This window comes from Anabrus simplex, chromosome 2 (assembly GCF_040414725.1).
Source record: "Anabrus simplex isolate iqAnaSimp1 chromosome 2, ASM4041472v1, whole genome shotgun sequence".
Lineage (NCBI taxonomy): Eukaryota > Metazoa > Arthropoda > Insecta > Orthoptera > Tettigoniidae > Anabrus > Anabrus simplex.
Genome location: NC_090266.1, coordinates 512976765 through 512994089, shown reverse-complemented (window position 1 = coordinate 512994089; position 17325 = coordinate 512976765). Strand labels below are relative to the sequence as shown.

General features: G+C 38.8%; 1 protein-coding gene across 4 annotated transcripts in view; it reads left to right on the top strand.

Moving 5' to 3' along the window:
- Nucleotides 1–17325, top strand: part of Cirl (Calcium-independent receptor for alpha-latrotoxin) — a 666667-nt gene that overhangs the window by 455191 nt on the left and 194151 nt on the right. For all 4 annotated transcript variants that reach the window (XM_067140878.2, XM_067140879.2, XM_067140881.2 and 1 more), the window contains exons 4-8: nucleotides 7870–7976; nucleotides 8512–8808; nucleotides 8902–9561; nucleotides 13204–13573; nucleotides 13661–13886. In XM_067140878.2, the coding sequence (XP_066996979.1) occupies nucleotides 7870–7976; nucleotides 8512–8808; nucleotides 8902–9561; nucleotides 13204–13573; nucleotides 13661–13886 (1660 nt within the window). The remainder of the gene's footprint in view (nucleotides 1–7869; nucleotides 7977–8511; nucleotides 8809–8901; nucleotides 9562–13203; nucleotides 13574–13660; nucleotides 13887–17325) is intronic.

Below are 17325 nucleotides of genomic sequence, written 5' to 3'. Positions count from 1 at the left end.
TTAGAGGAGAATAGGTATGGCTAAGATTGCATTTCAAACTAAAAATAATTTTTTAGTCATGAGACCAGGGGAAAGTTCGTTTAAGCTTGTGTGTGGAGTATACCTATAGGAATAAAATGTGGAACCCGGGAAAACGAGTAAAAGGACATGCTAGAAGCAGCTGAGATGTGGTTTTCAAGTTTATTAAGTCAAACAAGCTGGGCTGAAAGAAAAAAGCAACTCTGTAGTGCTGAGAGAATAAAATAAAAAGAGAAGTCTCATCAGATAAATAGAGAAAAGTAAGATGAAGTTCTTTGGCCTTCTAATGAGACACAACATTTTCATTAGCAACATCACACAAGAGAAAGTTCTTGGAAAAATAGAAAGGGGGGAAGAGGATGACGAACACTTTCATTTATCAAGAAACTCGTGATGCAAATGAACTGCAGCTAGCTCCTGCGAGGAGATGAAGCTGCTTGCAATGAATAAAGAAAGTTGGTTGCAGCGACAAGGCATAGCCTTAAGTAAACCATGATGGTGATGATGATGATGATGATACTCTACCTCTTACCTAGCCAAGTGCATATATCAGGAAACAGTTGCAAATGCAGCTTTCATGGAAGGAGAGCAGCTAAGTAACAATACACCTTATCTTATCCTGTTCAAAAGTATCCTCTCAGTTAATAGGAACAAAAAGTATCCTCTCAGTTGTTAATAGGAACAAGTCTCATCTTTTCCTGTTGTCTCAGAAGAAAATAGGTACTTATACAGTCATTTTTTTTTCTTTCAACACACTCACTCACCCAGACATCTCCATCTGCCACCAACCCTGTGATATTAAATTTATTTTAAACATGCTACCAACTCAACATCCTCCCACCTTGAGTTGTGGGAACAGCTCAATACATCATTTATCCACATTTACATAGCACTTGTTCAGTACAGAATGACATTATTTAAAGAGGGTGGCATTTTTTATTTTTTTTATTTTGAACTCAAAATAAATCAATACTTGAGGAAAATGTCACTCAATCCTTGAGAAAAATGTCACTCAATCATCATATCTTTTTGGTCTAATAACCACTTTACCACTACTAGTTTTGAGTTTGGAACTACTGGTCGATGATTTGATGGTCCTTTCTTTAATTGTCACTTTCTTTCTTCTCATTTTCATACTGCTTAAATTGTCTGAAGGCCTTGTCTTCTCCAGATGTCACATTGAGTGGGGTATACCCTTTGCATATGTGTAAAGAGTTCCCTTCTTGCACTCTTCAAATAAATGAGTCTCACACCACCACTTTGCCAGGGATGACCTCCTTCACTCTTGCCAATGGCCAGTTCAGTCTCTTGGAATTGTCGTTGTCTACTAGTACTACTTCACGTACAAAGGGTTTGTACTGACTTTTTCTAGGGTGTTTTTTTCTGTATTAACTGTCCAAGATATTCATTCCTAAATCTCATCTATAAGTTCCTTTTATTTTGTGTCTATATCTGTATCCTTTGTCGAATCTTATATTTTCCCTCATGTTGATATTGGGCATTCCGTCCTCCTTGACCTCTTGCAGAAACATTGCAGGGGTTGTTGCCATCAGGTCACTTCCGTCATTGGACAGGTAAGTAAGTGGCCGAAAATTCATCACAGCTTTGATGTCACACAAAACTGTAATAATTTCCTGGTACGATAGGCAAGAATTTTCCAGAAACTTCCTGAGCATTTGGTTGAGAACACCAGTCAACTTCTCGCATCCACCTCCCCACCATGGTGCAGTGGGAGAATTAAATTTCCATTCAGACTTATTTGCAGAACTATACTCAGCAATTTACTCTCACTGAATTGTCTCCAAGACATTATGGATGCCATGAAAGTTCGCCATAGACTATTGCTAGCCTTCCACGCCTGGATACAAAGCATCAAAAAGCTTCAAGGAAACTTATAAATAACGATAACTTATAAATAACGAATGTTAAGGTAGCGTAAGATATCACATGCTCCAGATGGACCACATGAAAAACACCACACATGAACAAACAGACCCAGGCTTTCTCTCCTCCACTCAAAATCAAGGGCCCTGCAGCAATGTTTATGCCTGATATTTCAAAAACTGAAGCCTCTCTCACTCTGTCAATGGGTAGATGAGCCTGTTCTGCTTAAAGATGTTTTCCATCGTATCTTCGGCAGACAACATATGATGCTATTGTAGTCTTCACCGTTCTTCTTCCACCAAGGATCCAATATGTCTCTCGGAGCCAACTGAGTAGAGTCTATGTTCTTTATATTCTTTATGTTTTTCCTAATGAGAGTACGATAAAGCATGTTTTGCAGGAAGGATAACAGGACAATGGAAAACGTAATCATCTCGACGTCCTATTATCTGTGTTTTCAGTCTCATTACTGCCTCGTCAACAGTGAAAACATAGTGTGCTAAATCTCTCGTCCTTTACGTAAACAAAACACTCCTTTTATGTGAACTTCATCATAATTTTCTCTGCTCTTGTTGTCTCCTCAACTGATGGGAACAATTGATGGTAACACTGATGTGACAAGTCAAACACGTACAGTAGCTGCTAATAATTCCAGATGTGGTATGGTTATCTTCTTCTTGGGTATACTTGGGGACAAAACATGACTACACAAATCACCAGTGATAGCCCACTATCTATTAATGGCTTAGGATTTACAACGCCTACTATAGCGAGAGTTGCCTACTGCACTTGACACGAAGGAAGGCTAAAGACTGCAGAGTATGAAAGAAAGTGGTTTGGCAACATGGATCACTTAGAACTCATTAACTCAGCATGGTGCAGGGTGTAATTGTCTACTAGCTTCCAGCAACTGAGGCCGTCATGTTTTGTTCCCATGTATACTACTCGTGTATTCGCTTGTATAAGCCGTACATCCATAGTATCGATCCTCTGTGCTCGCAAGAATATAACTGTCAACAATTGTACAGATATCTCAAGATCCATCCCATCATACAAACTGTTTTCCAAAAAGTCGAGAAATTATCGAGATGCCATTCTTGCATATTCAACTTATTTTGTAATGCAGTCATAGTGTTGACTTTTCTTCTTTTTTCTTCAAACACTTCATCATCGTTTCTTGTAACTTCGGAGCAGGGTCATCATGTAGGGGATTGTTTCAGACATTTCGGACCCTTTCACCATCTTTGTTCCAGTAAATCCTCTTGATGCCATGTCAGTTGGATTCATGGTTCCAGGAACATGTCGTCACTGTTTGATTCTGGATAATCTTCGGATTTGTTGAACTCTGTTCAGTACAAAAGTTCCCAAGGTTCCTCTAATTTTATCCAAGATCACAGTGTCAATGAGTCAATCCAATATTCAACAGTTCTTTCTTTTGACATTATTGATGGTAACACTGATGTGACCTACAGTAGCTGGTAATAATTCCAGACGTGGTATGGTGATCTTCTTGGGTGCCACTCGGTTTTTCGCTTGTATAAACAGTACATCCTCTGTACTCACAAGAATATAACTGCGGCATATGCAGTTTGATTAGCATCGCAGAATATGTGTACAGAGATATCTTCAACCGATGGCAGCCTTCCAATCAAACATCTAGAAATCTTAATCTCAGCCAGGTGAGGTAGTTCTGCCAACCATTTCAAAAACCTTTCCTTTGATGATTCATCTACTTCAGTGTCCCAGTCCAGCTCAGAGGCCAAAAACCAATAGGATCAAATACTCTATGAGCACCTCTTAGTGTTGTCTTCTTTGTTATTTTGTCAGGCTTGAAATCATTGACATGAGTCGGATTCAACTCGGTAGTAACGTTTTTTAATTCCAAGTGTGTCCTAACACTTGTGACAGGTTGTCAGTTGTTTTGTCATGAGAATACGCCCGCCCTCGCAGATTGAAAGATGCCTTCTCCGTAATTATATTTGCTTCTCTCATGAATGAATGGAGTTCAGTTTCATTCCTGACACTTTTAGTACAATTATCTACATAAACATTTTCTCTCACTCTTTCTATTGTCAGAGTCAAGTAGGAATTGTTATCAACTGCCTCTCTTCCTCTCGTTCAAATGAAATTCTATTGTTGCTGACAACAAGAAAGAACATGCAAGACTGAAAACACACTATTTTGACAAAACACATTCATCTTTCCTGTACTTTCCTTATCCCACCAAAGAAAGAAAATTATGGTCTCTAGGATTGATGCTTCTTTGGAGAAATGCCTTTTCCATGTCGGCAATCACTCCAATATCATTTTCCCTGAACTTGGGTAAGGAATTAGGAGTCAACTCTTATAAGGTTAGGTTAGGTCCTTTCTCAATATGATAATTTAGAGATGGGGGCGTTCCACTGCTTCACAGAGGCATCAAAATCAGGTCTTATCTTGATGGTGCTGCTCTCGTTTAAGACAGGCTGATGTGGTAAATAGTGTCCGCCATTCTCCAGCTCTCCTTTGGGTACTCTCTCAATAATTCCTTGCCCCATCCAATCTCATAAGACGCCATCATACCTCTCATAATGTCGTTCAGCTAGTAGTTTCTTGGTGACTGCCTCCAATCTGCACTGAGCAATTTCGGGATTGTCAGGAAGAGGTGGATGTTGTTCGCTGCAAGGTAGACACACACTTCATACAGTATCTGTTATCTTCATTTAGCATCACAGTCTGAAGCAAATTCTTCTTAACCCATTCATTCTTCTTGATAGTAGAGTCTTTTCAGCATGGTCAGTAATTTCAAGAATTTCTAAGTCCCTAAGATCAGAATTTTTTCATTATTTTGAAAGCAATGCCGTCAACAACAATGATGCTGTATCCCTTCTAGGTTTATTATAATTTTGCCCATCAATGTCCACCGTAGAACATTCTCAACTAGAACTACACCACATTTAAGCTGGTGTATCCTCCCAGTAAACAATTCACCTGCAACATCTGCACCCAGCAGAATCTGTATGGATCTTTGGTCTTGTACATCTGTTTAACAAATCTTCAGATCCTTTATCGTATCACTCCAAATACCATTCCTAACATATGGGACATCTTTACAAATTATTTCTTGGCTCAAAACTTGCTGTTCCTTGGAATAGTTTCCCTCTAATCTCCTTAAACTTATGTTATAACAGTCATGCTTTTCCTCTTGGGAACATACTCCACAAAACAGAGTGTATTAGAGTTTCCTTTCCGATTGACTGGTACCCCATTTTCTTAGCTAGGTCATGAACAATATAAGATTTAGTAGACCTGGTATCAATGATCGCTCACACTGTTTTTGTTTACATTTCCCATAACAACAACTTCCAGGATTTGCAAATACACCTCAGGAAAACAAGAGGCGTTAGCTATAGTCTTATCTAATTGAGTGGCATCCTCACTAATCGACATACTGTCTCCCTCAAAATTCTTTTTGGAAACGATTTCTTTGTCATGAAGTTTATAACACATTTATACCACATGTTTCCCACCACAAACAATACATCTGAGAATGGATTTAAAAGTTTTACTTGGATGGCCTCTCTTTTAACAATAAAACACAGTGCTTGTTACTGAAGATTTTCCTTCTTTCCTCTACAGTAATTTGTTGAGCTTTAATGCATTTTGAACTTGAATGAGATTTAGAAATATCTTGTAGAAATATCAGTAGACAACAAAGCTGAAGCAGTGGAAACATTTTGTTCCGAGGCTTCCCCTGGTTTTTTTGCCTCCCGTAATCTTGTGCCCTCGGAATGTACTAAAGTTGAACCCTTTCATTGCTAAAGAAATTCTTTCCTCACTAACAACTTCATTTTGGAGAAAAGCCATGAGCTGTTTCAAATGATCTTTGGAGACAGAATCACATCTGAAAGAAGTATTCCTTTGCCAGGCTCTTAGTAAGTCTTCTGGCAAGGACGATTCAATTAAGGGGCACAACATTGCAGTACACTTTTCTGTAGTAACTTGTAAACTTTCCAGAGACCTGAAACCTGAAACCTGATTCTAATATGATCATATAAGCTACTAAGTGTTGGTTTTTCTGTGGAATTCACTGCATTAGTTAAAACTAGCTTCAGTAGTTCACGAATATAAACTTCTACAGTAGAGTCTCGCTCATCCGACCTTCGCTTATCCGACATTCCGTGTTATCCGACACTGGTAGACTTAATTTGAACTTTTGGTGGAGACTAAATTCAGGCACACCCGCTGTGGAGGGTGCGACCATGGGACAATCACTGGCCTGACCGCTGGCGGTAGGACAGTTTTTTTTCTTCTCAAGAACAGGTGCAGTGAGTCTTTAGTCATTGTTCATTGTAGTATTGGTTGGGTGCGGATGTTCTAGTTTTCATATCCTCTGTGAGTATAGCGAGTAAATGGAAGAAAGTGATTGTTTCTATGGAAGACAAGTTGAGTGCATTAAAGAGACTGGACAAAGCGGAAATTCTTCAAGATGTGGCTTCAGATTATGGTGTTGGATGTGTTACAGTGGAAGACTGGAAAAAACAGAGGGAAGAAATTGAAAAGTGGTGCTCTACCAGAGCAGAGAAAAAATGAAAAATTTGAGTACGTAAAAGTAAGTGAAGCACTATTTCTTTGGTTATCTCAACACCGGGAAAAGGGCCTGCCAATATCTGGCCCCATTCTACAGGAAAAGGCTGCGTATTTCCAGAAGGAGTTTAATGAAGGGGACCCTAATTTTCCTGCCAGTGCTGGGTGGCTTGATCGGTGGAAAAAACGGTACGACATTAGGCAGCTTAATATCTGTGGAGAAAAGTTTCTTTTCGTAAGACATCTGGAATGTTTTCGTTCGGTACTGCATGTACTGTACAATTGAATTGATGATTCAATACACAGAGTACCGTAAAACATGTCATTGTTTTAGTACTAGAGTATAGCCTTCCTGTTTGTATCCGTTCATTTTCAAAGTTATTCTGTATTATCCGACATTTTCGGTGATCCGACGTACTCCAGGTCCCGTTTAGGTCGGATAATCGAGACTCTACTGTACCTGTAAGTCCTCTCTACCAAATCGAGCTTGAAGACTGTCCAACGCGTTATGATAATTGTCGGCAGTACTAATTTGTACACTCTAGAACCCTCTATTATAGCTTGAATGAGATACTGGAATTTATCTTCCTTCCCTACGTCCTCATCTTCGTGTATTTTACGGAACTGACTCCAAAGATATAACCAGACAATTATTTCTCCAGAAAACTTCTTAAATTCTATTTTTGGAAGCCTGTGTTTCCTTCTTTCTTTTAGCAATGCTTTCATTTTCTACACTTTGGGGAGGGAAAATAAGCACAGTGGGATTCAAAAAAGTTGTTGCTTCCGACTCAACATGCATTTCATTACTGCACTTTTTCTGTTTTTACGAAAATGTTCATTATTGCCTTTGGAGGTTCAGGTGTGAGATCATCTTAATTTTCAAATATGTAATTTTGCTGTCCTTAAATTATTCAGCAGATGTGGTGTAACCAGTTGTACTTATCAGATGGTAGTCCTAGAAGATCACAATTTTCTTAAGACAAGAAGATATTTTCCTTGCACCTTTGGAACTAATGTTTATATACACTCTCCTGTAACATGCATTGTAAAATTGTCAGCGATCTTGTTTCAAAGAGCCCTGTCATTATGAATGTTCTTTGGGATTTTCACAACACTGACTGGAATATATAACAACCTATGGGTACTTTAACCTAAAAACTTTTGACAATTTGATAACATTAATGTTGTTAAGGGAATCATAAGTTGCCACTTCCTTATGTACAGGTAATTGCGAATAAACATTTCAATTGAACTATTTGCTTAAGATTATAGATCCCATTAAACTGCAACTGCACTAGTACATTTACGTATAATGTGCCTAGCTTGTAGGATCTTGCATTGTTACATGTAAGTTACTTTTAGGGACAGAGCATTGTTTGAAATTTTGAATTTGTTTTTCAGATGTAGCCTGCAGCAGAACTGCAGCATTCTTGCAAGTACAAGTATGTTCGGTGATCCTTGTCCAGGCACTCTAAAATATTTAGAGGCACATTATCAGTGTATGCCAGGTAAGATACTCCTTGAAGTATATGTTTCACCCTCAAAGCGATATTATATCGAATATAAGCTTTGAAGATTTGGATGTGATAAAACTTATTAAACGTGGGTAGCGCATAGCTGGAATCTAATGTGTTTGCTAGTTTTACTTGTACTATTTTATCCGTATTTAAATCTAAGTCCATCAAATTGAATTTCTGTTGTAAGGAATTACACCCAACTTTACTACAGCGTTAAATGAGTATCTCATTGCAGCATATCATCACAGATAGCCATACAAATACAGTAAATGTTATTATTTTATGAAAATATCTTGTGCCTTCACATAAAAATATAAACATTCTCTCTCAGGATAGAACACTTTTGTTAATGAGTATAAATTATTTTAACTGCCATAAAGGTCTTATTATTTTGTTGTGAAAATATTCAAGATGACCACTCTTCCCTAGAAGGTGATGTTTCTGTTCTTCATAGTTGATACTGCCTCTTCCCTTTTTATAAAGTATGACTTCATAATGAATCTAAATGTGTTACTTTATATTATAGCTGCAACCACCACCACTACAAGTCGTCCAAGCCCACCCTGGCTCATCACTTCTCAGCCAAGTGTGTGGAGTACTGCCAAATCATTAACTTTGCGCCCTCCACACAAATTGCCCAGCACACCAGATGGTCCGCCCAGTCCACCAGTCACTTTACCTACTGCTGGCAGTAGCTCTACCACACCAGCACCCAGTTCCAGTAGCGCAAGGCAGCCGCCAGTCGAAACACTTCCACCAGAACCTTCGACCACACTGTCATCCACAACGTTAGACTGGAAGACTACTCGGAGGAGCACCACCGGTAAGCAAGATTTTTAAGCAAGTTTTTAGTACTTTACTAGCTGTGCTCAGAAGACTTTAGATTTTGCTAACAAGTTGTTATCTTATATTTTAGCCCAAAGTACTGCTGTATTTGAAAATGTGCCATCTCCAAGTGTCACATGGTTTCAAGAGAGTGAGCTGGCACAACTTTGTGGACCTACTCATGCTCGTGGTCTTGACTGGAACTGGACATGGGCTGGTGATATAAATGTACAACCTTGTCCTGGTGGTGCTACAGGGCTGGCAAGGTGGCGTTGTTCTCCAGCAGTGGATGGTTCTACAAGTGCATCATGGCACCCAGACTGGCCAGACTTGAGTGAGTGCCGATCTGTTTGGCTTACAAGCCTGGAAGCTCGTGTAAAGGAAGGGGATTCAATTACCAGCATTGCCAATGACTTGTCCCAAGTTACATCGAGCAAAACACTGTATGGTGGAGACATGATGACAACTACCAAAATCATCATGAAAATGGCAAAGAAAATGTCTGCAGATATACAAACATTTCCTGACCCTCGTCAACGGGAAGCAATAGTGACAGAACTACTGTACGGAGTGGTTCGAACCGGTAGCAATTTGCTAGAGAAGGCCAAACACCCTTCCTGGTGGGATCTCAGTTATAAAGAACAGATGAGGGTTGCTACCTCACTTCTTACAGGATTAGAGGAAAATGCCTTTCTCTTGGCAAACACTGTATTGCGAGAGAAGACAGTCATCCAGAATGTCAAAAACATTTGTAAGTTATTCCTAGTAATGATATATTCTTGTAAAGTTATTTCATGATAATGGCACTGTGGCAGGTTTGATGTTTCAGACGTAACATAACCAGAGTTAAAAGACTACAGAATTCGGTAAGTTTTCTAAAATATTTCTAAAATAATTTAAAAGAAACCCTTTCTTTTCTGTTGTCTTCTTTTCACAGATTTCATGTATGGAATACAAAGGATATGAGAACCTAGAACAGTATGAAAAAATAATTATGTTTTGAGTTTTGATATTTCAGTTTATTTTACTAGTTAATCTTCTAGGCCTGCTAATTGTTACAGTGTTCTACAGTATTAAAGACCAATATAATTCCTGCAGAAGTGTTCATACTATTAATTGTTTATGTACAAAACACTTCATGGACAACATCTGATGGGCATCAATTTGGAAACACCTTGCAGCAGTCTTGCATGCACACCAGAGAATTGAATTGCTAGTTCTTTTAAGTTCACATACTGTAGGACTAAGGAACTCCAGTGGTATAAACAGTCATCTCCTCAAGTACATTACAAAAAGGGCCCAAGAACAAATTTTTCTCTTACAAAAAATCTCTCTCCCTCTACATTGTTTTACCATTTGCAGCACAAAATAAGTTTACTTTTAATACCTTGTTGGACTGCTTTGTGCCTGGGTACATGTATTGATATAAAAAGGCATGAAATCAGATAACCTGTCCTGTGTTCTCCTGGTCCTGTAAATGTTTGATCCATGGGCAACAAAACCATGTGATCATCAGTGTTGTTCACAATATGATGAAAACATCCCTTGGAAAGGCTGAGTGTAGGTCTTAAAGTACCATTGTGCAGTCAATGATTCTTATGTAGCTACTGGTGATGAATGGTGGTCACTTGCATTTGCTTCCCAGGTAATCATATTAGTAGTTTTTTTTTTTTTTGCTAGGGGCTTTACGTCGCACCGACACAGATAGGTCTTATGGCGACGATGGGATAGGAAAGGCTTAGGAGTTTGAAGGAAGCGGCCGTGGCCTTAATTAAGGTACAGCCCCAGCATTTGCCTGGTGTGAAAATGGGAAACCACGGAAAACCATTTTCAGGGCTGCCGATAGTGGGATTCGAACCTACTATCTCCCGGATGCAAGCTCACAGCCGCGCGCCTCTACGCGCACGGCCAACTCGCCCGGTCATATTAGTAGTAAGGGATGTGTGGTGCTATAAAATTGATGCAGGGATTGTATGCATTTATGTGGTCCTATAAGCCTTGTTCCCAAGGAAATTATGATTCACTGGTAACACCATTGCAATGACTATCCCTTGGATGGGTTAACCATCTTAACACCTTCATTTTTGCCACCTTCATTCTGTATGTTTGTTGTTTATTCAGAGGCAACATTTCAGTGGCATACGTCATTCATGGATCACGCATGCTTTTCAGTATTGGCACGAGTCACGTTTTGAGAACAGCATTAAATTCTCTTTATCAGCATAGAATGTGAACTTTTTGTCACCGATGAAGAATATGTAATGGTGTTTTTGAAACATGTATGATAGATTAATTGATATGTATTCAGTATCTTTTAAATTTTAATTTTGATTAGTATTTTTTCATTTAAGCCTGGCAGTACTCTTCTATTACACACTACCACTATTGTCTCCTCCTAGTTTTTCCAGCTTACATGAATTCTGCTAGTGAGTTCCAAAGCCACATTTCCAGTTTCCTCCAAACCTGACCCCAGATATTTGAAGTGGTCCACTCTCTTAATGACTTCACCATTCAGTTGGCAGATTTTCTCCATCTTCTTCTCTAAAATGAAGACTCTGATATTCTGTCATCGTCTTTTGCCAAGTGGATTACATTTTTACTTATGAGCGTGATAAACTTTTGTGAATTTTGATTTATTATCAAACCCATAAACATTCTGAAGATGTAAGTAGTTAAACATAAATTATTCATCAGAACATATTGCTGGTAGCCATTTATTCTTGAAGAAATAAATCAGCCGGCATGTTTTAGTGCAAAAGTGGCACAAGGCATGCTGCATAGTAAGTCTTTTGACTAATATCACAAAATGCTGTATTTATTTTATATACACAAAACTTTGCTGTAAGACATTTTCTTGCCTACTTAATTTCACTATCACTAATGCTATAGTATTCTTCTTCTTTCCTTCTGTATATCTGCCTTCAATGGACACTCCTAAGTATCACTTAGTCGGCTCTTATGATCCTTAGAGAGTGCTCCCTGCGGTTGGATGTCTCCGCCACCACTGGAATGCCGTTTCTATTCAAGGCCTTTTCGGCTGTATGCCACCATGTTGCTCTCAGATGCCCGTGTCCTCACCTTGGTTCCTCGATTGCAAGAGCTCTCTTAATGGGATGATCTTCTCAACGTTGTACTAGTCTGTACCAGCGCAACTGCTGCTCCTCCAATAATTGTTGAAAATGACAAATTCACCTCTAGATTGCTCAGTATAGTTAGTATGTCAAAATGGGAAGTCATATTTAAGTTTTCATTGTAATCTAGAATTGCTGTGGTCCAGGATCCTGATTTATAATCTCATATCATTCCATGCTTTCCTCGTCACTTTTTCACCCTCGCTTTGTGTCAGATGTTTAATCCCACCAGTAATACCTAGCTTGTTGTCGCCTGAATTATATTATTTTTCTTATTTCCTGTTCTAAGCTTCTTCTCAAAATCCTATTCTACAGCTTTCAATCTCTTTTTTTAAAATGTTTATTTCTTATTATTGTGCATATTCTGGTACTATTTAAAAAAAATGTGTTTAGCCATCATGTATCAAGCACTCCTGTGAGACAGCAAGTTAAATCTGTAGGCTTTGTTTAAAAAAACATACACGCAGAGAAAGAGAGAGAGAGAGAGAGAGAGAGAGAGAGAGAGAGAGAGAGTGTGTGTGTGTGTGTGTGTGTGTGTGTGTGTGTGTGTGTGTGTGTGTGTGTGTGTGTGTGTGTGTGTGTGTGTGTGTGTGTGTGTGTGTGTGTGTGTGTGTGTGTGTGTGTGTGTGTGTGTGTGTGTGTGTGTGTGTGTGTGTGTGTGTGTGTGTGTGTGTGTGTGTGTGTGTGTGTGTGTGTGTGTGTGTGTGTGTGTGTGTGTGTGTGTGTGTGTGTGTGTGTGTGTGTGTGTGTGTGTGTGTGTGTGTGTGTGTGTGTGTGTGTGTGTGTGTGTGTGTGTGTGTGTGTGTGTGTGTGTGTGTGTGTGTGTGTAAAGACAAGATGATCTTTCTCTTGATGTATACTGCCACCAATTTGTCAGTTCAAAATAATGGCTATTCTAAATTGTGTTCCTCTAATCAAATACTCCAAATATGTGCTTTCATATAGGTATGTTTTTAGGTATTTATATGATAAGTTAGGTACTTGTCTGGTTTATTTCTTACTTAAAACCTTTTAAATCATAATTGTTACATATAAAACAGATAATAATTCCAAATCTAGCCAAATAATCATTATACAGGCACTTTATTTCGCCTTAATCAATCTCTAAAATATATTTTTGATTCCATTTTTAGAGAATTACATGTAGGTATGATGTATAAAACATACCAAAGTTTACAACATTTCAGTGTGGTACAATGAATATTGATAGAAAAACATTTGTTGGATGGAATGTGCCTAATCTTCATTGCTCTCTGTTTTAGTGTTAAGTGTCAGAGTTGTGGAGACTCGTAACGTTGGTACTGAACAGTTTCCTTCACCAGCTACTCTGCAGCAGTGGTCTGTTAGTCAGGACTGGCTGCAGTTGCCACGAGGTGCACTCTTGGAAAATAGTGAGGGTGGCCTTGTACGCCTAGTTTTTGTGGCTTTCGACCTTCTGGAAGAAATTCTACAACCTCAGCGAGAGAGAGATCGTTCCAATACTACACGTGTGCTTAACAGTAAAGTTATCTCTGCCTCATTGGGGAAAGGTCGTCATATTCAATTATCAGAGCCTGTCCGTCTTTCGTTGAAACATTTAGTTACTGAAAACGTAACTAATCCCCTCTGTGTGTTCTGGGATTACTCGGAAAGGTAAAATTACTTCATAATTGCCTCTTGTAAAAAGATTGTGTCTTTGTTTTCTTGGCATTAACCTTATTTACTGCCTCACTGTTTCAGTGCCTGGTCGGACGAGGGATGCCGAGTAGAAGCTTCAAATCGTACACACACGATGTGCCAGTGCAACCATCTGACAAATTTTGCGGTCTTGATGGATGTTCACGCTACTTACCTCACTCCTTCCCACCAGATGGCATTGCAAATTATTACGTACATAGGGTGCATTATCTCGGTGGTTTGCCTCGTTCTGGCTATTGTGACATTCCAACTATTTCAAGGACTGAAGGTATGAAAGTTTTTTCTTCATGGTCAGCAATTCTCTTGCAAAGTATTCTTTGAACATTGAAGAGATTTAATCTGTGGTATTTGGTAATAGAGTATGTCGGATAAACATTTTAGCTATAGCTAGGATTTTGAGTAAATTTCATTGGATAGCAATGTGAATGGTGAATGGGTGAGTATTCACGCATGCATACGTACACAGTTCTAGGGAGCCGATTGACAAACAGACAATATTTTACATTAATTCATTTTTTCATTAATTTTTTTTCATTTCTTTATTTTTTCTTTCTTTCTTTCAGTCTTTACTTCTCATATATACAGTGAAACCTCGTTAGTGCGCTCCTCACTAACACGTTTTCCCACTTAGCATGTCATAAATTTGAAGTCCTGATTCTCATCCTATTAAATACATATATTAAAAATTACCTTGCTAATTGCATCACGAACTTTCGCTTTTAATGCTTAGTATGATAACATTTTTCCTAGACCTGAAAATTTTATTCTATTTTTCATCCGTTCTGAAAGAAACTTGATTTCCAACTCGGGTAGGAGCTTTTGCCACAGTTGCGTGATTGCGGTAAAAGGTCTTCGAACTTCAAAGGTTAAGTTGCACTTTCGGGGAGCAAGCCGTTAGCCTCGGAAATGTTCAGTTTTGCTTGCCGGTTAGCAGTGAGATTGCTGTCTAGCAGAGTGAGCCTGCTTGTGCTTGTATTTTGCATTCCATTCAGAAGGTAGAAATCGCTGGGCTGAGTGGCTCAGACGGTTAAGGCGCTGGCCTTCTAACCCCAACTTGGCAGGTTCGATCCTGGCTCAGTCCGGTGGTATTTGAAGGTGCTCAAATACGACAGCCCCGTGTCGGTAGATTTACTGGCACATAAAAGAACTCCTGCGGGACTAAATTCCGGCACCTCGGCGTCTCCGAAGACCTTAAAAAGTAGTTAGTGGGACGTAAAGCAAATAACATTATTATTATAAGAAGGTAGAAATCTATTTTTTGTTGAGTGGTACAGTGAAGTGTAGCTAATATTTGTTGCGTGATATGGTAGCCTATATCTGGATTAGGAATATGATCGTGTGAAATTGACTAGTGTGGTGCATATTTATCTTGTGGTAGCCTAGTTATGGATACGGAAAATGTTGTAAGACAAAGTGAGAGGTTGCAAGTGATAAAAATCATTGTTATCCGTATTGAAGATACTGAATGTAGGATGCTAAAAGGTTTGTTTTTTCACCTATTCAATACATATAAATTTTATAAATTAGGAATTTATTATTGATTCCACTTGAGACATGTTTCGCCCTTCATTGAGGGCATCATCAGTCAAATTATCACCTCAAGGTAAAAAATCAGGTACCTGGTTAGTAGTTGACATGCACAAATAAATACATATTATTAATACACATACAAAAATTAAGTATGGGAAATAGTTGTAAAAAAGTGATGGTTGAACATCACTTTTTTACAACTATTTCCCATACTTAATTTTTGTATGTGTATTAATAATATGTATTTATTTGTGCATGTCAACTACTAACCAGGTACCTGATTTTTTACCTTGAGGTGATAATTTGACTGATGATGCCCTCAATGAAGGGCGAAACATGTCTCAAGTGGAATCAATAATAAATTCCTAATTTATAAAATTTATATGTATTGAATAGGTGAAACAACAAACCTTAAAGTGAGAGGTGACGGAGTGAGAAGGTTGCCAAGGTCAGTGTCAGGTACAGAGCTCTGGATCAGCTGAATAATGGAATGTAAACGAAATAGTATAACAGAAATAGCATGCAGCTTACCTCAACATCCTGATAAATGCTTACACTGACTACCACACTAACACATACACAGACACACACACAATACACTTACGGAAACACTTATGAACAAAATAAATAACAAATGCACTATCGAGCTGTATTGTTTCATTTCAGTTGTCACTGTTATGCCGCAGATTTTTCATGCTGGCCAGTTCCGTGACAGTGGTGATGGGTCTTTTCGTCCCGTTAGGAAGGTGGATCACGATGCGTACGTCTTGGGTCCAGATGCGGGATGGCCCAAAATGATCCCTCGTCAGGTTTAGTATAGTCTTACGGGTTTTGGTGAGGGAGGACGGTAATGAGTACCTTTGTGCCTTTCAGCAGCCGCTTCACCTTTCACACGCAGTCACGTTTGTGGTAGCGGGTAAATTTAACTATTATAGTGCGCCTGCCAGTAGTTAACACTTCTGCTGCTGAGCACTGAGGCCACCGAATACTGTGGCACCGATTGAAGCCCTCCTTCGTGAAGTCCACATTCAAATCCTTTCGAAAAGTTTCCCTCACTTTTTCGTAAATATCCTCCCGCTGTTCCTCGCAGACTCCATGGATTCGGAGACAGTTCCTACGGCTGTACTGCTCTCCTTCATTAATGAGTTGTTCTTGATGGTTGAACTGCCATGCTAACTTGCACAGCACTTCTTTCAGCACGGCAAGTTCAGAGGAGATGGCGCCTCAGAAGTCTCGAAAATCCTGATGCAGAGAGTCTAGTGACTCTTCCCTGGGTTAGGCAGAGCTGGTTAACAACTGAAGGTGCGCCTCAGAGTCCTTCATCATTGCTTCAATAGCATTAATACGTTTATTCACCTTCTGGATGGACGTATCTCTTGATATTTATGTCCAAACTCGAACCACAGTTGTATAAGTTCACTTAGCACACACTTGCAGGACAAATATGTTACCGGCTATGCAACTTCTATAAGATACAGACAGAGCACTTCTACGTGTATGTTACAGTAGACACCATATCAATCAGACAAGGGCTTGTGGATTAAGTACAGTTACCTCCTGGCTTGCTGCGTTAATCGAACATTGTTATTTATCATTCTTACTAGTTAAGATCCTCTTTGATCCAACTACTCTATCTTGGATAGTATCTTCAATATGATTCTGTCGATCTGACAAAGAATTTACCAATGCTCATATACTACGATCTTGAAGTTTGATCATGCTAATCTTCGTTTCCAATTTCTTCACAAAATCAACATTTTCTTCCATCTTTAAATTACTAACTTTAATGTCCTCATCTAGGTTAACAATCTTGTCTAAGATGTCAGCGTTATCATTCTCTATCATCAGTTTAACGTTTTCAAATTGCTGAATCAACTCCAAAATTTCAGTTCGATTTACTTGTGTATTATTTTCAGCATCTTTAATATCGGCGTCTATCTTCGTTATTAATTCCACAAAACCTTTACTAACTCTTGCTTGATATCCAACATCTTATCTGTCATTTTCTTTCTCATGTAATCCACTTCATTCTTAATAAAATCCATGTCAATAACTTTGAAAAGCTGTAACCTTTCCAGTTATTACTTTGTTTTCCTTCTGCAATTGTGTCATGGGATTTCCAAACTTTTCTCATGTTTTCTTCTGGTTCTTCCGACATTCCAGATCAAGATTATCGG